At 36.6% G+C, this 24,885-nt stretch overlaps 1 protein-coding gene across 1 annotated transcript in view; it reads right to left on the bottom strand.

The window, feature by feature from the left end:
• Positions 1 to 24,885, bottom strand: part of LOC140241248 (potassium channel subfamily T member 2-like) — a 282,715-nt gene extending 257,830 nt beyond the window's left edge. Inside the window, exon 1 of the mRNA XM_072320999.1 lies at positions 24,791 to 24,885. Within this exon, the coding sequence (XP_072177100.1) occupies positions 24,791 to 24,885 (95 nt within the window). The remainder of the gene's footprint in view (positions 1 to 24,790) is intronic.

The following is a 24,885-nucleotide window of genomic DNA, read 5'->3' as shown; positions in this document are numbered from 1 at the left end:
ATATCATTCAGAGTGGTGAAGATTTAGGTGTGAGTTTCTTCAATTTGTCTCCCTCTATTGTTTGTATCATTTGTAGAGGGAGACAAATTGAAGAAACTTGTGCACATCTGAACCTTCACCCCTCTGAATAATATCTTGCTTTCATTTAACTCTTTATGTGCCACGTTCGCACGTCCGACTCAGTCGACGGCGTGCCAACTTCGCATATTCTGCTCAATACACAAAGCCGCTTAAACCGATCGATAAATCGCTAATCCCGTGGTACAATGAAAGCGTTTCTCACACTTTTATTCCTCTCACATACAGCTTGCATTCTATATGTGGTGATTGGCTATCAAGTGGTGTTCCCAACTAGATTTGCGTGTATATTCTAAGTTTCTGTTACAGTTTTATGTGCAAAAGTAATGCCTTTACAGTAATGTAGCAACTGGTCATTCAAAAGAAAATTGAAAATAGATTTGTCATACAATTTATATCGAAGCAAAGATTGGCATTCCTCTTTAACAATGCTTACTATTGTGTCCACCTTAACAGAAATTTGTAGAAGTTATACAAATTGGAAAAACCGAATTCTTTCTCAAAGCATGACTACCTTCGTGTCTCAGAATAACGTGGCACACAGAGGGTTTCCACCATGGCACATAAAGAGTTAATATGCCCTGTCTCCTTGGACTACATACTTAACATAGCAATGTTGAAATTTCGGAGCTTGGGTATTTGTTCCACGTTTATATCATGTCACTGCTGGCAGGCAGGGACACAGCCTGCGTGGTATTGTCGCTGCCCGAAAAGCAGTAGGTGACAGGTTTGAGTCCCACTGGTTCTTTTTTTTTTTTTTTTTCAGACATGTACGTTAATTAATACAGATCAGCAGTTGCAATCTTAACAAAGTTCATTTGTAGAGGGAGACAAATTGAAGAAACTCACACCTAAAGGTGACATCTTATTAGTCTGGTAGTGACAAGGACATATTAAACCGCGACATCTCAGAGATATCTCCGCAATGTCTTCTATAAATACCAGTCACCAATGGGTCTCCGCAAGGTCACGGATGTCACATACAAAATTACTCTCTGCAACTTGACCATGACTATTAGGAGACCTTGCAGAGATGTCTCCGTGACCAGCAAGACTCAAGTCTCCACAGGGTCACCATCTAGTCTCCAATTAAGTCTATGAAATACCCACTTACTATTGTACGAGTTCATAATAGAGTGAGCTCTAGCACAAACAAACAAACAAACAAAAAATCATCACTGTATGCCATACAGTAGTTGTGACAAAAAAAAAAAGTCATGCTCTATTAACAGTGGATCATCTTGAATGTTTTGTGCTGTGTTCTGTGAATTGTAAATGCCATATTTATGGTGCTGGTATTTCAAATAATGTGGTAGTTCGCATTTAGTGTGAATGGCCCCACTATCTCATGAAATCAAATCATCCAGTCATGATTTGCACCGCAAGCTTATATGCTCATCACAGTAATCAATCATGAAATGGCGATTAAGAATATCAGACATTATATTAGAAACATTATATGCTCTGCCCTTTACATAGTACACAGGTATGTTACCATCATCCCTTTTTATCTGCACAGCTGCAGTATAGCCATAGCAGTGGACTTGAATACACAACCAACTCTTTCTCGATCATTGCCATGCAGGAAGCCAGGGCTGTACGGCCGAGAATGATACGATGCGACGCTGATGGATGCACTCTTAAAAGTCAAGGTACAGGCTTTCACAAATTAGCAGTGACAGCGTATCAGAGTGTACTTTGGATGGCCTTCCATACCATTAACCCATTCAACACCATGAGGGCATGTACTCCTAAGTACCATTACATCCTCCGGTTTATTGTATTGTGTGTTTCAGCAAGTTGACTAACATGTATCGGTCTCTTTAATAGGTCGATTAGCATCTGAGGAGCGATTTGGTTTGTTGTTTGTTTGTTTTTTTCTCTCTCTTTGACTACACAGCTTTCCCCAAGTGGACGTGGCTATGAAAGAGATCCACTGAATTTGTATCTCTTTGTAATGAGAATTTTATTGTAACCATGTTTGTTATAACGACAATGCGCTGTAATCCATTACCAGGTACAAATATATGTTGATTACTTTCAAATGACACATTTGTGGATGCCTAGCTCTTGTATATAAAACCTCTTTCTGATATTAAGAGAAAAATTAATGAATAATCAGTTCTTTGTACAGCATAACCTCTTACAGCTGGCTGTGTGTCCACCAGAGAGCAAACTGCCTAATATGTCTACTAACAACATAATTATGGTGTGAAGAAATCAATTTATCCTTTGCTTTGGCATACATTCCCAATTACTCAGCATAAAATATTTGCATGCCCATCACACAACACTTGGTAGAGAAAAAAAAAAACAAAATCAAACATTTCAACTGACAAGAGGTCACTCCATCGGTATGCCAGAAAATAATTTAAAAAATAAGAATTTTATTAAACTCATCTGAGAACATGGGTAAATCAGAAGTTCTCATTCAACAAACACAGCTAGAACTGATACTACTACACAACCTATACATTTTTAATCTTCCCACAAACATTCACATAGACACAGACACCTGTTCAAGTGGTTTTTATACCAACAAAAAAAAAATCTCCATCAAGAAAAAAAAAAAGGAATTTACATTGTCACTACCATTATATTTTTAAACATATTTCACTCTGTATATACACCCTTTGCTGCATTACAGTTTATTCTTGAACAATTTGCAGTCTCTACAAGAAAACTTGGTATTACAAATCCATTTGTGTTCATATTTTCACCTGTTTCAAGCTTCGCTATTCATTTTAAGCCATGATTTGTTCACAACTTTCATTAATATTATCATCATACTGGGCATGCTAGTAGCATGTACAACTTGTAGAACCATACTGATTGGCTAAGCTCGGAAATAGAACATAGTGCCTTTAAATTCTGTACATACAAGTGTATGCCCTCTTGAAAAATATCACTCAAGACTAATGTATAAATACACGAACTGCACCTGCAGCACTGTGTTTTGTTTTGTGTATGGGGGTGGATATAATGCTGCAACATTCAATGTTGTAATACTTTGACTGAACAAAAAAAAAGAGAGATAGAGAGAGATGATTTGATTTTTAAAAAAAGAGAGAGAGAGATGACTGTTAAAGTGGCCTTGCTAACATCTCTTGGTCAGATTATTTGCCCTTAATCAATACCTCATAACAGGTCAGTTGGCATTGATAAGAAAGGGGGGGGGGATAGCAACCACTTTCGGCACCGAGGACAAAGGCACGCAGCGCGGGGGAAGTTGTCAGCACAGCTGCTTGCGCTCGATGACGATGCAATTCCCCTGCACAGGACTACTAAATTGCACATTGAGGTTCCGTCCTTACAAGAACTGACCGATTAGATGGCTAAAGCAACGTGTGGGTTACCTACCGCTGAGCAAATCTATGCCTAGTGCCAATACATATACTTTCACTGAACGATAATATGCCAGATGTGCGTAAATCATAATAAAACTATATTTGCCACCGGCTTTTGCAAATAAGAATTTGGAGGATAATGACAACAGACATATGAAGATATTTTTTTTTTTTTTCACAAAGTAAATAACATTTGAGTTGTCTAATAAATGACAAGGTTACACTATCAAAACATGATATAACCTCAAATTTTTTACTCCTAAAATATGTTCCCAGAATCCCTGCCTCACAGTATTTCTTTTTCTTTATTTATGATGTTCAATTATCACTGAGATTTTATACGGCTAAGTAAATCCTCCTCCTAATTGTCCCTATTTCTTTAGACTTCTGCTTGAAGGAAAACTGCACTAAACAGAGTACATGTAATCATACCTGTATACTAATATTCTTTAGTATGTATAATCTTTTTCACTTATTCATCTGTGCCTATTCAGTCCTTTATAATGAAAAAGATCAATATTTTATATACAATGTGATGTCTGCTACTATTAATATTTAAAAAAGAAAAAGAAAATGTTACCACATGCACTATGCCATTCTTGGAACATTCACAATCTCACTAATGGTGTGCCATGGTCTGTTATTGTATCGTTGCTAAGCAACAGGATGCAAGCCCTAAGCCTGCACAAATCAATCCTCTTTGTCACTCTATTGTCCACAGAGCGGGACAGACAGGTGAATCATGGCATGCTCATTAGCCGACCATCAGTTCACATCACCACCAACGACGAAATTCTGGCTCTCCAATGCGTCCATTATGTTTGGCAACGTAGCCCTCAACAGTTTTGCGTTATCCGTCTGATGCGTGCTTTCCAGAATGATTTATACATCTATACTCAACCAAAGCACAATTCAGTAACAAACATGTATTTGCAGTCCACCATAATCCTGTCAAGGCTACAACATATTTAGTATTTTAAACAAAGTATAGAAAATATCATCACAACTACCACTGCTCAAAGGCACCTGAAATTGCCAATGAAAGTAACATCACAGTGCTATCTAAACATTATTTTTGGGGGGTCTGTATAAATATTTATTTGAGATACATACAATGTATATATATATATATATATATATATATATATGTATATATATATACACACACACACTTGAATGTGATTCAGTACGTGCTGGTCACTATGGTCCTAGCGCGTAAAGCTTGTTATGGCGTCACACGCTTTAAAATGCATCCATTCAATCCAATACATTGTGCATTGTTCAATGGTATTATTTCTGGGAGTTTATAATTGCCAGATAGTCAATACTTAATAATGAATATGATTCAGTGCGCACTGGTCACTATGGTCCTGGTGCGCATAGCTTGTTATGGTATCACACGTACGCTTTAAAGCGCGTCAATTCAATCCAATGCATTGTTCAATGGTATTATTTCTGGGAAGTAATAATTGGCTTCGGATGATTGCACCTCATGGAGGTTGCATGAAACTCAAGAGTTGCAATTAATACGGATGAACCTGCAGTCAACCGCGTGAACTTGTTTCAATACTTCTGTTTATATATATTTCCTTTGTTCTGTGAATTTATCCCACTAATCTATGTATCATTTTTGGCATGTGACACTCTCATGGAATAAAGTTGAAGTTGAATATGAAATACACAAAATGTAGAGAGGGGGAGTAAGTTTGATATTTCCGTTCAGGGCTGTGACCAAGTGAACTGCCAAGTCAGGGAGTTAACTTTGACAATGACTTGAATTACATAATGAGATGATAAATTTCAAGTGCAACCAAATTGCACATTTTATATGCTTACCAAACAAGCATATCTTGCAAAATCATTAAACAATCAGTTATTTTAAAAGGCAAAAAAGTGCATAGATAATTGTCAAATTGCAGTTTAAATACCCACTTGAAGAACTTTCATAAAGATGCAGGACAATTTGACGGTTTTTATCATTGTTGTATAATAAATTCATGCCACATGAATCACCTTTGGTTTCCAAATAATACAAAAAGTCTCCAATACACAAATATTACCCAAAAAAAAAAAAAGAAGAAATTTAACTACCATCAGTGTATACCACTTTGTATCAGTAAACTTATTACTGACTCCCCATATAGATAACATCTGCCAAATTCAAATATATTCAATGTCAAATCAGTATCCATTCTGATATACTCATGAATTGCATATCTATGTAAAAGTCTGCACTCAGGGAAGGCAAATTTTGTGCATACAAATACATGTATTTCCCCATTTGTCACATCCTCCACAAATACGGAAAAGTTATATATCTACATGTACATGTATCAAATAACAAGTGCATGCTGCACATACGGTCATGATAAAGTGCTTGTCACGATTTGAACTTTGTTCTTCTCATTAAAGTATTTGATAAGATGTGACTTTACTCACTACCATCATCCATCTTGAGTTTGTGACTCACAGGAAAATGTTTCCTCTCAAATCTGCAAATAAATCATTAACATGACAATCAAGAAGTCGCCAATCCTGGAGGCCGCAAAGCCATATGGTTGAGCTTTTAATCAATGCTTGCTTTGCTGGGCCACGTTTGGGGACAAACATACATTTCTGTTTTTCTTTTCTTTTCCGGAAAAAAAAAATATACAGCACTAAGATTGTAAAATTTGATAAACCTCATATACAAACTGAATTTGACAATTCCCAGCGGATTCTCTCGGCGTGATGATGGAGAGAAGCAAAGTTTCATCCAATGTTTAGTCAAAAGCAAGGACATGCAATATCATCAAGCCGGACAGATAAAGATGAACAGGGAGAACAAGATATTACGTGGTGTAACACTAGCTGTTTGGACATTCTAAAAGCACTCTGCCATCATGTAGTGCAGGGGAAAAACTGAATTCGTGATGTATTTTAAAATCTATTTTGGAGATGCACTGCAAGGTTAGATCTGTGATATTCAAGAACATAATAGTCACATCAGAAGGCAGCAGCTATGCTGTAACTGAAGACTCCATACCTTTGATACACGCTTAATTCTGTGTTTGATTTCATCTCGCACGCGTCTGGCCCACGCGCAGGTTCACGTCAGAAATCGACGGCACGGATGAATTATCCAGCCACTGTTCTATACTGTATCATCATCTAATCACGCAGAGTGATGGGATGAAATGTATTGTGCGTGTGTGAAGAGTTACTGTATACGCCAAATATTTTGCGAGGTTTTTATTTTCGCAAATTTCGCGAGTCAGCTGCTATTCGCGACATTAAAAACACACGAAAATATTGACTCTAATGCCGATATGAATGTGACGTACGCATATACATTTCTCCGTTCAGTGCAAGACTTCCCGATTGCGAATTTAACCACTCGCGAAATTGTCGGGAAGTGCCGATTTGCAAAAATTTAGACTCGCGAAATATATGGCATATACAGTAATCTTCACTTTGTGCCATTCAGGAATATTATATGTCTGCACTTTTCTCCATCCTTTATGCCTTTTACATTTCCCGATATCCAGCAGACACATTTGTTGCAACTTATTGCTAATATCATTTCATAGATGTGATAAATTTGAATATTGACCCACAGAGGATGAGTCTCGAATATACTTGGGCAGGTGTCTATGGAAAATGTGTGTTAGCAAAATTAGTCCATCATATTACAGATGTATGTGCCTTCTTTTTATCTCTGTAAACATCTGGAGTCAAAGTTGTAGGTATGAATTGTGGCAAAAGGCTTAGTTTCAAGTTTATTTTCCACATCTCATAAAAAAAGAGAGAAAATGAAATCAATGTGATTTCATGTAAGCATAACAAAATATATATACAGAACTAGAAATGTCGCGGTATGCCTCTGCCATAATGCATGATTCTCCTAATAGTAATAGGTTTATAGTACATGTGGACAAAGGGTGATGACAGTTTCACATAATTGACAAAATATCAAAATGACATGTTTGTCACAAATGTGTTGAATGTTCACCTTCCTTGACCTACAATGTAGGTTTGATTGGATGAATGGGAGAGCTTCGAGGATTTGAGGACTTTTACTTGACTTTGACCCTTTTATAAGTTTATGCATTGAGTAATTATCAAGGTATGGAGAAAAAGTGAAGTTTCTATATTGAATAGTAAATTGTTACCATTTTCACATGGCCTGACCCTTGACCTTTGACCCTAAGACCCTAAAATTCACCAGAGAGTCACTGTCAGGCAGAACACGCATAAAGATAATAATAATAATAATAATAATAATAAACTGTCTTTATATAGCGCATATCACAAAAATAGATTAATGTCTCTATGCACATTGAAGGAAAAAACTAACAGAAATTAGGAAAATAGACATGTGTGTGAGAGAGAGAGGAGGCAAAACGAGATGAAAAGTGACAGAGCCACAAGATGTACTAAGTTTCAAGACAACTTGAGCCACTTCCGAGATATCTGAGGAAGAAGTAAAGTTCAGCACTTTCACTTGATCTTTGACCTTTTTACATGTGACCTTTTTGGCATAAATATTTCCCAGAGAATCTCTATTGGGTAATACATGTATACACCACGTAAAAAAAAAAAAATCCTGCAGGTATTGCATAAATATGAGGGAAATAGTCACATTTTGAAAAGTTAACCTTGACCTATGACCCCTGACCTTTGACCTAATGACCCCCAAATTCCCTAGATAATCACTGCCAGTCAGTACATGCATCTATATACACTATGTTCCGTGAAGATACCCTGAACCATTTCCAAGACATGGAGAAAAAGTAAAATTTTATCATTTTCACTTGACCTTTGACCTTTGACTTCATGATCTGAAACTCTCACCACAGAATTTTAATTGGGTATAACGTATATACACTAAGTTTCAAGAAAATATCTTCAGGCATTGCACAGATATCGGGGGAAATAGTGAAATTTTGAGCATTTGACCTTTGACCGTGAGCATGTAAACCCAAAAGTTGATAGGCACAACTTCACCCCCTCATACACATGCATGCCAAGTTTCATTACGATACCTCAAAAGGTTTTTTAGTTACGCTGTCCACAAAATTGATTACGGACAGACGGACGGAAGGAAGGACGGATGGATGGACGAACGGACAACCTGAAAACATAATGCCTCCGGCAACGTAGTGGTGGCATGAAAAAACAATCATTAACAAAATAATGCACACAAAAATCAAGATTTGTGACTCAGGATAAGTGGCGAGTGTGGAGAGGAACAGCAATAAGCAACTGACCTTTCGAGGCTGAACCCCAAAATGAAGGGGAGAATAGCATGTTTAAGCATGCAATTCCAGCTCATAAAGGTTTCTTCAAAGATCTCACAGCATGTCTGGTATGATATTACTATCACACCGACTCTGTTCTCTCTCTTTCACAGTACATTTTTTTTTAAACTTGAGTATGCCATGTTTACATACCCAATTAGCTGATGGATTGCCAACTTTGCATATTTTGTTCTCAAATGCCCAACAATGCACAAATAGGTTGATAAATTGTAATGTACAACAGTGTATTGACAGCTCCAATTAGTGCCATTCCATTCCTCACACATACGTACCTGGGCCATGTTTCATAAAGCTGTTCGTAGAGTTACAAACACCTTAAGAATGACTGGTGATCAGTTCTGATGCTACACAGTGTATGTTCATCAGAATTTTTATAATTCAGCACAAGAACTGATCACCAGTCGTTCTTAAGTTGTTAGTAACTTTACGAACAGCTTTAAGAAACATCCCCCCCCCCCCCCGTATTGTGTAATGGTTTGCATTGTGTGTGACTGAATAGTAGTGTTTCACTGGGATTTTTCAGGGTAAATTCTGATTTGCTGTAAAACTTACGATTTCAAAGAGAGAGAGAGAGACATGCCTTCCAAACATATTCATGAAAGTGCGAGTAATCTTGACCAAGAGCACAATTTTGTAGTTTATGGGATTATGTATTGAATAAGGACAACTTGAAAGAAAGAAAAGTAGCTATAGATTTGTGTCATACTGTAAACTCTATGACAGCCAAGCCAGGAATTTTCCCTTCATATTGTATGCTGTGATGTACTGCAATTCTATTGTAAACGCTTCCATGAGAAGTGACATGGCTGTGAAGAACACATTTTTTTTTTTTTTTCTGAAAGTGCTCAGGTTTTAGTATGTGGCACACAACTGCAAACCTTCCATTTGACATATAAAATATATCCACTTCAATACATTATTATGTCTTGCCTTCTTGCAAATGTTTGTTGTTTTTTGGTGTGTGTGTGTCTGTGTGTTATTTGTTTGTTTTTTTAAATCTCTCTACCTTCATATTAGGGTCAAGTCCATGTTGAACTTAGCCTTTATAAAGACCCTCACTCCTACGTTAACTCTCCCACTTTTCAACATACAACATTGTACAATATTCTTCATGTTAAGTTCATCATTTAATATTGCAATCAGTTTCTATTTTATGTGTTGTTATTGTTGTGTAGTTTATATTTTCCAGCACATTTTGACTGAACTTGTAAAAAGAATGTATTTTAATAAATGGCTGGCAGGAAATACAATAGTGTCATTCATAAGCACTCAATTTCACTAAAGGTGCATTAGGTGCGTCTGACACAAAGCTGTAATCATTGTACATACACAACAATTTGTTACCATGGCAACAATTTCAATGTTCAAAAAGGAACACTGTAATAGGTTTTTTTTAATACAAAACTGCTGCCTCAGCAGCTTTCATTATACTACCGCTGGCACTGATGAAAAACCACTCACTGAAATGGATACCGGATACTTAATGGGCGACACTATGTGGTTGATAGGAGCGGGTGATCAATTTCTGGATCAATGGCTCTACGGGCACAACAGGTGTTCAGAAGAAGAGGGGGGAAATGTCAGTCTTTGTTGACATGACTGAATGTAAGTTGTCAACATAATAACACAATAATTGATATGGTACATATCGCTGCTGGAGTGACAAATTCACAAGACCTTAATTGTACAAAAAGTCAAATGTTCAGGAGAGCAAAAAAACATGGCAGCCAAAATACTGTATCAAATGGGAGAGTCCTTTCTTTGACATGCTGTAGTGGCTTTATTTCTTGGGGGCACGAGGCAGTTAGAATTTGGACAGGACATCATTTACCTGATTATCTGAACATTTATTTTTTAAAAAAAATTGTTTTGACCAAAATTTCAGATACAAGGTCTTGTCACTGGTAGTGACGATACATCTAGAGCCTCAACATTTCTGCTTCCTACAAAATGTGACCTGCCAGAGTATATTTTCCTGATAGCATTGGACCAGGATAATGGAGTTTGAAACATAATGTAAATCATATCATAAAGAATAATGTGAAAACTGACATGACACTGGATTGAGCTGACATTCTATGGCTTGTCATGTCTACACATATTGGTGTATACTGGTATTCTTGCAAATCCAACTTGGAGAGAGAATACTGATATAGCATAGCATTGTAATCTGGAAGTCAGTATTATGCAACATATAGTATTGATTAAGGTGAAAATTCAGCTCTTAATTTTTTGCGAGATACTTAAAAATAGCTTTATGGAATCTTAAAACACATAAAATTCTGAGGGCAATTCAAAGTTTCTTTGAGGGAAATCAGTTTTGAAATGGCCGAGATAGCCAAAAACAAAGAAAAACAAAGTGATAACACATAAAAGGTTGGTCCCATCTTTCATTATGATTGCTTTGTTTTGGATCTCAGCCATTTCAAAACCAATCTTTATCAAACCTGGAATTCCTCTTAGAATTGCATGGTCTTTCATATTACATATGAGGTTTCTCATTATCTAAAACAATCATCATAAAAAAAAAGTTGGAAACCTCAAGCCTCATACCAACCCAAACTGCATTATCCCTTAAACTCAGATACCATACAATTGATAGTTTGCCTGTACTTCAACAAATGCATGTATCTCTATCTTCTCAGCTCGTGGAACAATTGAAGAGTTTGTTTGCAAAAACTGATAAGTCCATATTTGCCAAATGGAGATATTTGCGATTAAAGTTCAAGAAAAATAAAGAGAATAATAAGAAAATTTTTGCTTCGTTTGACCATAACTTCAAAAATATACTTTTATATGTAGTGACCAATATATCATTTAAAAGGTATTATTTTGTACTTTTTGACAGAGATCGTACTTCAAAATCTTCAAAGATGGACTTATCGGTTTTTGCAAACAAACCCTTCAATTGTTAATTGAATATACTGTAAAATCTAATAATTTCAAACTATGTAACAAACCTGTAGCTTCATTCAAATCACAGGTTATAAAGCAACTAGAAATGTCGCTTTGGCGACTGGTATGCCTCCGCCATAATGCATGATTTTCCCAATAGGTCTAGATAGTACATGTGGACACTGTGTGATTACATTTTCACAAAATTGGCAAAATATTGGAATGACAAGTTTGTCACAAATGTGTTGAATGTTCACCTTCCTTGATGTAGGTTTAATTGGATGAATAAGAGAGCATGTATCTAGGGATTTAAGGACTTTAACTTGACTTTGACCCATTCACACATTTAGGCATTGAGTAATTTTCAAGGTACAGGTGTGGAGAAAAAGTGCAATTTCTGAATTGAATAGTACATTGTTACCATTTTCATCTGGCCCTTGACCCTAAAATTCATAAGATAATTACTTTCAGGTAGAACATGCATAATATGTACTAAGTTTCAAGGTAACTTGAGCCACTTCCGAGATATGGAGGAAAAAGTTAGTTCAGCACTTTCACTTGATCTTTGACCTTTTGACCTTTGAGGCAAAAAGAGAAAAAAAAAAACTTTCCAGAGAATTTCTATTAGGTTACACACGCATACACCAAGTGTAAAAAAATAACCCTGCTGGCATTGCATAAGTATGAGGGTAATAGTAAAATTTTGAAGTCTTGCACTTGACCTTTGACCCCTGACCTTTGACCCCATGAACCCTTCATTCTCTAGATAATCACTTCCAGTCAGTACATGTATATACTATGTTCCATGAAGATACCTTGAACAATTTTCCAAGGTACGGAGAAAAAAAAAGAAGTTTTAATATTTTTACTTGACCTTTTGAACTTTTGACCTTTGACCTTTGACCTCATGACCCAAACTTTCACCAGAGAATCTTAATTGGGTAATACATGTATACACTAAGTTTCAAGAAAATCTCTTCAGGCATTCAATAGATATGGTGGAAATAGTGAAATTTTATGTATTTGATCCTGACCTTTTGACCTTTGACCTTTGACCTCATGACCCAAACTTTCACCAGAGAATCTTAATTGGGTAATACATGTATACACTAAGTTTCAAGAATATCTCTTCAGGCATTCAATAGATATGGTGGAAATAGTGAAATTTTATGTATTTGACCCTGACCTTTTGACCTTTGACCTTGAGCATGTGCACCCAAAAGTTGATAGGCACAAATTCACCCCCTAATACACATACATGCCAAGTTTCATTAGGATACCTCAACAGGTTTTGATAGTTACCTTGTCCACAAAATTCATTACGGACGGACGGAAGGACGGACGGACGGACAACCCGAAAACATAATGCCTCCGGCACCACTTCGTGGCGGAGGCATAAAAAAGATCAGCAAATGAACACTAAGGCATAATTTGCCTTGTGTGCTTAGAACAGGATGACAAAAAAAAAAAAAATGTTGTCATTGTATTAAAGTCTGATGCATTTCTGCAAACATTCTCCTGTGCTTATACTGTTATTTCTACATTAGATTTATGGAATAGATCTTCATAAGCTCACAACAAAGAACATAATCACATTTTTATTTCTCAATAAATATTTTCAGCAGAGTCAGAGAAACACATGTTCACTGAATGAGAATCTCACTGAAGTTTCATGTTGAAACAGAGGGCATGACCCAAGTAATTCGAGACATAGATGACAATTTCACATTTCCTAGGCAACACTGCGTCAGATGACCTCCTGACATTATAACTGTCAAAAATATTCCCCCAAGCTTGTATGTTGTTCTTTATGTATTCAGTGATCTTTTGTATGTGGAGAAACTATGTGTATCACACAGCTTTCATTTATTACCATGACATTCTCACTGATATCAAACCTCCGATGGTAGAATGTTAGGAACAAGCTTTTGTTCAGCATGTGGTTGTTTTTGTTATGTTTTGTTTTGTTTTTTAATCATCTGAGTGTGAATATGCGGGTAAAGCAGTTTTCACCTCTACTGAACTTCTCTGCCCCCCCCCCCCCCCCCCCCCCCAATGGGTGAATTTGTCTTGAAGTTTGTTTTGGTTGCATCAAAGGCATATTGAGGCATTTTCCAGTAATAGATGGAGCAATGTTTCTGTGGGAGTAGCTGAAAGGTCACCATGATCTCCACCCCCCAAAACAGATTGGAGTTCACTTAAATTCACACGGTCCTTTTGTTGTTAATTCTGGCAAACCGTGATTGGAAAACATCTCTGGACCAATATCATTTGAAACATGATTGGAAGTTAGTCTACTGTACTTTGTTTTGATACAGAACAAAGTCAATACAACAATATCATTACTAACATCAAATAAGAAGAGAGTTTGCACAAATTATGGATGAAATACTGCACTAATTTTAAGGGGGAATACAGGGCAGTAAAAAGTTTTACATGAACATTTTATAAAACTCACTGACTCTTCTACAATGTTGAAGATGATAGAGAATAGATTATACTGTGTGCGTGCAACAAATATCCTTGATATTGCCAACATTTACATGAACACGCGATCCTTTCACATGCCAGAGGAGATAGTATGCAAGACTGATGATTACTTTGCATCCCTCTGCCCATTCCATTCCATGGTGGTGAATTTTCTCCCCATTGGACAATACATGGGCACTGCTCAAATTTCAATTTGCCAGGTGATAAGCGAAGTGGAACACGATCTTTATCTGTCAAACATGCACGCCGGAGAAGGAATGGCGGGAGAATTTGCCTGCATGCATGCCGAGAATTGCGTGATAAAATCTACCTCTATTTCATTTGCTTTTCAGATGAAGATGGAATTAAGGTATGGCATCATGTTATGAAATTGATCCACACTGCAGCCATCAATTTCTGCCACGACAGAACAGGACCACAACAATTACACAGTGATTCCATCCATCAAAAATCTTGAACAAGTTTTACTTGGCAGCATTTATCCAATGGACTTACTAAACAGAGCATAATGGGAGAACTGTAGTCCTTTATATCGTGTGAACATGCAGTCTAACAATTTGAGGACCAATGATGAGAAAAATAGCCTGTTTAACAAGACAAAGCTGTCATAATCACATTTCCCAAAATTTCTGCAACAAATGAAAGAGAAACAATTTGATATCATACATAGCTGACAGATAACGAATACCGTAGTACCTTCATTTATACTATGTTGATTTTGTTCTCATAAAGGGCACATTAGTAGTATACATTCATAATTTTTAAACATGTGATAAAGGTTGGCAATTGTTATGAACAAATAATAAATAAGCAAATAGAAGCTGACTGGGAAAATGTCAATCTCATAAAATAATGTATCTGAATGATTTACTGTAACTTATGGTAGCTATTTATAACCACCTACAGTGTAAAGTATTAAAGTAAATTATTGTCCATCATTATACAATTCCGTACTGGCTTAGTACTTCAAGTTTAGATATCTAAATCTGGGAAGTCATGATAAAGTGCAACAGAGGGGAAAAAATAAATATTACAGACACTGTCTGCAAGACAAGAACAAGTTACACCAAATCTGTGGTGTATTATCATGATAGCAATTTGACTGTAAAATAGCATCAGCTTCAAAGCTAAAAAAACAAACAAACAAACAAACAAACAAAATCCTGTACAATTTTTACAATGCAGCAAAGACCCTAACATTTGAAATTACTGAGCTTCCTATAACAGTGCACTCCTGTTATTTAATAAACATGATTATAAAAAAAAAATATGTAAGTATAAATATATATGATCGTAATGAAGTAAAAATTCAGGCTGAAACATTATCCACTCTTTACACTGTTCATTTGTTCAGATATGACAAAATTTCGATATAACGAAATAAATCTGCCCTTTCAAAGACTTTGTTATGGAAAAGTCCACTGTACAAAGGGAAAATGGAGCTAAAATTCCTCTAGAATTCCATTAACACCTACAATGTACATCTGTACAGCGTACCGTGTATGGCTTATCAATAGCAAAAGAAAGCCAAGATATTACAGATCCTCCTAAATCCCTGGAACTTTAGTCAATCTCTGGAATGTAATTGTCAACAGTGCTGACAACCTGTAATACAAGAGAAGCTAAGTACCTTTAATCCTGTGAAGATTGTGCTCTATTTGCAGCAGGTTCCATTACGCGCCAGCGACTTTCCCCTGTTGACTTAAAAAAGTCAGACAACTAAAGTTGTAGATTCTGTTTCCCACAATCACATACATTGTACATGTATAAGTCATGATCCTTTGGTTAGATTGGGACTATAGACCAAATGATAGAACTTCAAATTATGTGGTTTTGTGCATTTTGAGAACATGCACTGTCAGTCATGTATAGACTCAGAATAGATGATGCTCAATGTATGCATTGTCAGTCGAGAGGAAAAAGGACATACGCATAATTTTTGTCCCAGAGTCTAAGACTTTTTTTTAGTGCCTTTCTGCTTTTAATGTGATGATATGCAGTCAATACATGCTATCAAGGCAATTCAACGAGAGAATCAAATGCACATGGGGGAAAAAAATGGAAAAATATACCGTTGCCAATTACGGTACAGCGTAATACGTAAGCAATTGGTGGAAGAAATTAAAACATCATGATGAGATGAGGAAGATATCAGACCAGTAAGAAACCAACACCTGCATTCTAAGAATTAATGCAGATCTATAGAAATATAAGTTAGTGTGATTCCAGTTTTCTCAAGATGACTAGAATGCTCACAGCTGATGATGTTGCCTTATTGCTCTATTAAAGCAATGTAATATGTTTGTAACACTATTTTTTTTTTCCTTTTTCTCATGCTAGGTTGAGAAATTGAATATGCTGGGTCCAGACTCTGAGGATGGGCATGTTTGTACACAGTTTGTAGACATTGTACTGTTAATGGCAGGAACAAAATGACACAAGAGAAGTGAAAAGGGATGTTTGCCTAAACAATACTGTAAGACCAGAAATTTTTCACTTGCATGAAACTTTCATGTCTAAATTTAATGAGGAGCTCAGATTTATCAAAGTAAAATGCATGCAAAAAGATTTTGTCTACACAATGCATTGAGGACCAGAGACAGTTCACAGGTTTTGTGGTTTGAAAAAGGTCATCAGCTCTAATTTGCAAAAGTCCCCATGCCACTATATTTCTGACTTTGCAGTAATGTAGGATATCACCAGACAGAACTATGGATCCACTGGAGGAGATAGCAAAGGAAGGCATTACAAAATTGAGGACAAAGTAAAAAGTTGTCGAACAGGATGAAATGCAGAATGGACAAGCCACTCCTAAAATAAACACACATACATGTAGGCTCATATCTGCAACAGCTGAGGTGCAATTCAATGCATAAACCAGGCTCATTTTTTTTCTTTTGTCTTTTATAGTAAATAAATAAAGAACGACCCCTACAAGGTATCTGGCACTTATGCCTCAGTATTTTACTCACATCAACCTTTACATTCCTTCACACTGCAGACCCACTTTCATTTGTGCACAAATGCCCAGGGCATTTCACAGGTCTCTTGAATCAGGCACCTTTTCTAAACACTAACATTTCCTTTTATAACCAACAACACATAAGACATGTCGACTTTTTCCTTCTCTTGTTTCTTTGATTTTTTTTTTTCTTTTTAGTGGGGGGGGGGGCAACTTCTATAAGAGGATTTTTCTGCTGAAGCATGTCCATCCTCTATAACAGTCTCAGACGAGTGATCTTTGTGCATAGTAAAATGTACATACATATATGAGAGGTTATTCTCTCAGTTTTAATTACTTGCTGTGGACTTAAAGAACATCACTCATGTTTGCGTATGTAAATTCTTTACATTATGTTTGTTACAATAACATACAGACCTGTGTACATGTCATACATGAATGAATATTATGTTATGTTATGTGATATAGCTTTTGATTAAAGGCACAACTAGGAACTTGTACTTGAACTTCTTTGGAAGAAATTTAAGCAACTTTATCATTTAAGAAGAAAGGGGTGTGATTCAATCAACAATGTACGCTCTCTGAAGCAATTCATCATTACGAAACAGAGGCTATCATGATGTAACCTCTCTTTGGAGACATTTATTTGAAGAAAAAATTACACAGTTTGATTATAATCTAATTCATACAGCATGTTCGGGAAGCTGGCATTCTATTACAATGACTGAACACTCTTTTTTTTTTGATGAATCAATTTCTTTTGTCACGCATTACTTTGGAAAAGTGCCTTGACTCAGCGTGACTATCTAAGCACTGCAGGTCAGCTATAGAAGATAAACTAGCAAACTTTGCATCAAAATATTGTTCAACATTATGAAACATGTGATGGAATACTATGCATTTGTGACTGCAGTGTATGGAAATGGGAGAATTGACTCTTTCTAGAGAATTCCAATTCATATCATTTTCTCTTCTCTCTCTCTCTCTCTCTCTCTCTCTCTAAGAAAAGTATGATTTATAACAAGATAACTTGTCAAGAGGAAAGTGCTTCAAATGAGATTTATTAAAATAGGCATTTGATAATAATATTGTATGCCAAGAAAAAGATCTTATGAAGTACAATTTGTTGAATTCGTCCTGATGAATATTCCCTTATGGAATAAAATCCAGTTTTAGTGTGACATTTGAAAAACTGGGCATAAACAGGAAACAAGTAGCTAGGGACTTACTGGAAAACTACTCACACAGTAGCTTATTTCAGTTAAGGAATTACGTATCCTGCAGTTATTTCATATAGTTTGATGTATGAGAAGAGATGATAACCATACATGTACATCTTATTATGTCTGGTGCTTCTGTCTATCATACAGTATTTGGTATGTGGGATGTGACCTCTGTATCTATGGACAAATGTAGACAAAACCTTCATGAGAATTACCTCACCAGTCACAAATCAAAGATGTAGAAACATCTATTGTATGTCCTGATGCCAAGCTTTGCATGTGAGGGGAAATGTGGTGAGTTATTGAAGTCACATGATTGCAGTCGAGCAATTGCGTGAGAGCCAATAACATCTTACGAACCAAAAGCTCATGATCAAATTACAGGACGGGATCTCTCAATCGGTCCGTTTTGACGTATTCTGAGCTGGCTGAGCTGGCACGTGGGAAAAAAATGCCACCGAATATTACTTGCATAATTACACTAGGACATTGCCAATGGGTATGAGCGGCACTGGATAATCCCATCAAAATACTATCTGGCAATGGGCGCATCAGCTAGTGAGCTGTTTACGCGTTGAACTTACTTCAGGGAAATCTTTGACATTTGAATGTGACATCGCCTGCACAGTACTCCATATCTCAACAAAGTGAACAAACTTTCATGAGCCATTCTTCAAGAGTTATTCCCTATTACCCAAGAACCATTTAATAAGAACTTTTGCATTCCAAGGAGAAAAAAAAAATGCTGCTAATTTGGGGGAAAGGTTGTATGTATACTTAAAGGTCATTAATTACCTAGCAATTTTCACTCAAATATCTATTCTATCCATTTTTATTTATATAAAGGGCCAAAGAGTCACAAACAGATTATAGCATGCAGACTGTTTATTTTCAACCATGAGACTGCTACCAAAATAATATCTATTTATAGATGGGGAGATGGGGGAGGTCCAAACGCATCTTAGAGCATCAAATGATCAATGAGTTGTAGGTCAAATGTGAACGTTAAGTCCAACAACAACACAAAGAATAAAAAAAAAAAAAAACAAGTTAAGAAAATATTGACTCCAACGACACAAATTTCAGACACAAAATTCAGTGCCTGACGCGCTGTGTCCACATTTACACGCTGTCGCACAAAGAGTGAATTTAAGAATTTGAATATACGATTTTTGTGGAAGGTTCACTTTAAATCGATAAAAACAGTCTTGTCAAAACAAAACACAAAAAAAAAACTGGGAAAGAAACCCCGTATGAAGTGTGTTCTTACACAACATGTTTTTTTTTTTCCTTTTAGAAACAGAGAGAGAAGTGGATGAGTGGATGTTTGCCTATAAAATTGTACTCATTGGTTGTGAGAATAAACAAAGTGGGAGTGTTTCTGGTCTTCATAGCAAATATTATTTCCTGCATTCACACTGGACACTTGTTCTTTCTCTCTCTCTCTCTCTCTCTTTCTCATGTTTTCTTTTCTTCTCCAATGTCTTTGCTTACTTTGCACACAAAACTGATTTCATTGGCAATTACCATGAAATACTGTGGAAAACTGTGCACTATTGCCCACTGTGCAATGCAATCTCTAACTACTCAACTCCATTTAGCGCTGCTTATAATGCTAGTTGAAAATTTACAAAGGTTGACTAGATCATTCTCTACAAGACTTCCTACACTGTGAAGGTATATGAGGATCATCTAAATTTTGTGAGCATGTTATATGATGATCTGCTCCCTTTTGCACACCTAATTTAATTCTAAACCTGTAATGATTATCACATACATACACACACTCACCTACATAAAAGAAAACTACTGACATACAGTATACTTGTATACATTGCAAGGAGCAAAAAGAATTTTGATGCATTCATGAGAAGCTATTTTTTTTTTTATAGGTTCATCTTAATATGTGCCCACGTTTCCTCTATACCCCAACATTCACTGGCATCAGCATTATGTGAGCTTTAATACTACAAATGTAAGAAAAAAAAAAGCCAGCACCACCATGCATGCATAAGAATATATAAACTTACTTTCCCTACCGCTGCAGGATAAATAAAAAAGATGATAAACAAAAATGACAAAACCAGCCAAAAATATTTCTATAATCAGAGCATTATTCAAATTTGTGACTATGTTGTGACAAACTAATAAAGGAAATTTCCCTCCAGCCCTGCAACAACAACAAAATTCATAATTTTTATGCACAGAGCTTGAAAAATACAAAAGCCCACAAAATTCAAATCTACTGGATATAGATTAGGAGAGAGAATAGTTCTTTATAAGGTGTATATCACGATTCATTTTCTCCCTGAAGGAGAATGAAACCAACATGTGTATATGCAGATTGAGTTCGTGTAGAAATATTAGTAGTCCTCAATAATCTTCATTTAAGTTTAAGTGCCACTGTCACTGGATTACAAGACTATGACAATTTGTGATGGGCAGTTGTATAATGATACAAGGAAAATATAACGAGAATTCCACAAATTTTCATCTTATATGAAAAGCACAAATTCGCTGCCTTCCAGTTGTCACTGATATGTTGAGGGGTAAGGTAATTCCCCTGCATTCTAAAATACAATTTGTAGATTAGCCAAGTGCTCTTTCACTGCCAGCAAGAAGAGAAACATAGATTTTTTTCTTTATATTGTTGTCAAACTCTGATATTAAGAATTGCCGTAGTCTTCTCATCCAGCAATGATAGAACCAAAACTTCAAAAATTCATATCTTTTGAATGGATTGCCTGATTTTCCTCAAACTTCACTCCTGCATGTGTTGGACTAATATTTCTGCATCCACTTAATCCACACATATATTTGGTTTATTCTTAAGTATGGATGGCATCTTCAGTTGTTTTTAAAGTATGATTCCAAGAATGACAAGGCTCAACATAAGTGCCGGCCTAGGGACACAGGCCCACCAAACATAGATGTCAAGTCAACACTTCTGTTTTTTTCAAAATGATATGTTTTTGGTGGCCCGATTGAGCTCTGTGTACATGTATGCACTTCAGTTTGTTGCTCCAGTCGGGGTTACTAAATTCCCGCTAATTTTCACTGCCAAACTCAGCCTACAGTCCATGGCCAAATTTAGAAAAAAAAAAACTAGAAATGTCGCCACGGCGACTGGTATGCCTCCGCCATAATGCATGGTTCCCCTAATAGGTCTATAGTGCAATGTCTTGACACTGTGTGATGACAGTTTCACATAATTGGCAAAACATTACAATGACAGGTTCGTCACAAAATGTGCTGAATATTCGCTTTCCTTGAACTACTTGTAGGTTTAACTGGATGAATGACTAAGTTGTCAGAGTGCAGGTATTTGGGAATTTGAGGATTTTTACTTGACTTCTGACCCTTTTAGTAATTGACAAGGTATGGAGAAAAAGTGTCATTTCAGTATTAAATGGTAAAATATTAGTATCTAAACCTAGCCTTTGACCCTTGACCCTTGACCGTATGACCTTAAAGTTCCGAAGAGAATCACTGTTAGGTAGAACATGCTAGTATGTAATAAGTTCAATGGTGATACCTTTAGTTATTTTCGAGATATGGAGGAAGAGGTGAAATTTAGCACTTGCACTTGACCTTTGACCTATTGGCAAGAAACTTGTCACAGAATATCTGTTGGGTAACACCATTTCAAGTTTCAAGAAAAATCCTACAGGCATTGCGTGAATATGAGGCAAGTAGTGACATTTTGAGGAGTTGACCTTGACCTTTGACCTTTGACCTCGAGCATGTGTACCTAAAAGTTGATAGGCACAACTTTGCCCACTCAAAAACATGTATATCCTCATTCCAGGTTTCATTAGGATACCGATACCTCAAACAGTTTTTTAGTTAAGCTGTCCACACAATTGATTATGGACAGACGGACGGACAGACGGACGGACGGACGGACGGATGGACAACCCGAAAACATAATGCCTCCGGCACCACTTCGTGGCGGAGGCACAAAAACACAATTACCTGAGATGCCTAGCACCACAACAGCATCCAAAAGTATGCATTGACATCTAGATGATAAGTGCCAAAGACCATACATAAAACAAAAACCTCCCTATAATGTATTTTTTTCACTACATAGGCCTACTGTAGTAAACCAACTACAGTGTATGCATAATACCATATGTCCCCCCAAAAAGGGACCCTCTGCAATGATATCTTTAAAAATATTGAATCAATCTAAATACAAATTCAGGGTATGAAACTGTAATTCATTGCTCACATCGTACAGAAAACCCCATTCGATTTGCTTCAGTGGTCAAAGAGAAATGAGGAATTTGGTAGAGGATGTTGGGAATCTCTTCCCTCCAAGTTCTGTCTATTGTATTCCCACACAAGATCATCGAAGTGCTACACCAAACTTGGAAGAATCAGACTCATGACATATATTGCTTTGCAACAATTTACATTTCTCTGTGACCGCTTAACCAAATCGAATGTGGTTTTCTGCAAAATAGAGCTAAAATGTTATATTTTAAGACCCTGAAGTAGCATTTAGACAATTAAATCATATTGGGTGTTATCGATGTCAAAATCTGATTGCAATTTTTGGGGGGACATACTGTATAATGCCTATACTCATGTGGATGCTGCTGTTACATTACCTTGGACAAATTTACAGGCAGCTTTATGCTTTACTTTGACTCAACAATCTTCCATGGATAATTTTTCAGAGCAGTAGGCATACGTGTGCTCTGCATTTCCATTCTTCTGAATGCCCAGTGTGGACTTTACCATAACACTTGATTTTTGCATTGGGTAAGATGCCTTTAAATGCATAACACCCTTGTCTGGGGTGAATGGGTCTACTGCATAATGGATGCGCCTTGCAAATGATTTGGATTGCCTACAGCAGACAATGACCTGTACTTGGCTGGAGTACTCCCATGGGAGTGGAGTGATTGGACTGTTCAGGAACGGTGCAGCTTCAATCCACTGAGCTTGTTTTTACTCCGGGATGTGATAAAGAAGCACTGCATGAAATCATCATGATTTATCATGAACAGTCTTCTGGTCCTTATGTCAACATGACAATTATCACTGCTGTTAGCAAAAATAATGCTCCAGGCAAACCAGCTGCTGCTCTGACCTTCATTTCATTCAACCGACTTCCTTCCAAGACCGACAAAGCAAATCGTACTGTATCAATGTGTTCTGTTTGCTGACTTACGAGAATGGTGGAGTGCTGTCTTCTGAGACCAGTACAGATGTTTCAAAAAAGTCCAAATTATCAATGAATAGATCCATATTGCCCAATCTCACTAACCCACAGGCCTACTGTGTTACCATGTCCTTCCTGTTGGACTGAGTCTTGCAAAACTTTACAACCAGGTCAAATTTGGATGGATTAATATTAGTGCTGATCAAAATGTTTGGCAAAGCAAGCTAAGTGTCTGGACTGGGTAGACTAAAAAAGCTACTGAATATCCTTAGGAATTTAGAATTATGCAGTCTTTCCTAAAAAAAAAAGAAAAAAAAAAGAAAAAAGAGAGGCATGTTTACATTTGAAAGCAAACAATTATGTATAAAATAATACATCATATTCAATAAACATCACATGAAAACTGAATACATTAAGATAAAACTTTTGTAAATATTGGTATAATATATCATGATGGTACTCGTAACTTCAATTACAGATAAAAGCAACTGGAATGCACTATGTGTTGCAAGCATTGTGCTCTTGTTTTGATGGTAATCATCTTGCTTATTGCATTCTTGTATTTCTTTTTTAGATTTATAAAGTTATCAGGAACATTTTCCATGAGACAGTTTCTAATGTCTTTGTCATTAAATATCTTTTATTGTCATGACACTAACCATTGAATCAACCTGTTTAAAGTTGGTCCTGATGTTTAGTAATCTGAAAGTTGAGGTCATATGGATATTTACTGATTATAAGCTTGCCATTTATCTAGTTTTACCACTCCTAAAAATTAAACAATGATATCATACATTAATTTGAGTCAACATCATTGATCTGAACTTAGTACTCGAACAACTGATTATCATGATTTAATCTAATTCATACTCAACTTACTGGGTGCAATGAATCTCTGAGACATTGATGTTAGTGTTAGTGACTTAGCAAATAGATTTGCATCAAAGAAAAAAGGAGCCTTCGTCTTGGAGATGTGAAGGTCCATTTGTGTGTCTTTTAAAGAATCAAAATGAAGCATAGCTGCACTCAGTCATTCACTCATCCAAGCAAAAGAAAGTCAGAGGATAGGCAAAGAACTGAGATCTGAATAAGAACAAAAAAACAAGCAAACAAACCGGAAAATACAACTCATAATTCATGACAGTAAACCAACGGCTACTACTGTGTTCCGTGAGCAGCTTGTCGATTTCTGCCGAACAGTAGCGATCACAAGGCTTCTTAGTGCGGGGGGTTTCCCTATTCACCACATGCCGTGATGCTCAAAAGACATCACACGCGCCGCTTTTCTTTGTGACGAAAGCATCTACCTCATTCAAACTCACCTGTCTTCATCCGCATAGTGGTCTCCCCAAACCAGATCTCTGAAGCGATATCGAGGGGGCAACGGCGGTACGGTATCGAAACCGGCATCTCCCAT

The sequence above is a fragment of the Diadema setosum genome, chromosome 17, assembly GCF_964275005.1.
Source record: "Diadema setosum chromosome 17, eeDiaSeto1, whole genome shotgun sequence".
Taxonomy (NCBI): domain Eukaryota; kingdom Metazoa; phylum Echinodermata; class Echinoidea; order Diadematoida; family Diadematidae; genus Diadema; species Diadema setosum.
Note: the sequence above shows the minus strand (reverse complement) of the source record. Positions and strands in the feature narration are given on the sequence as shown.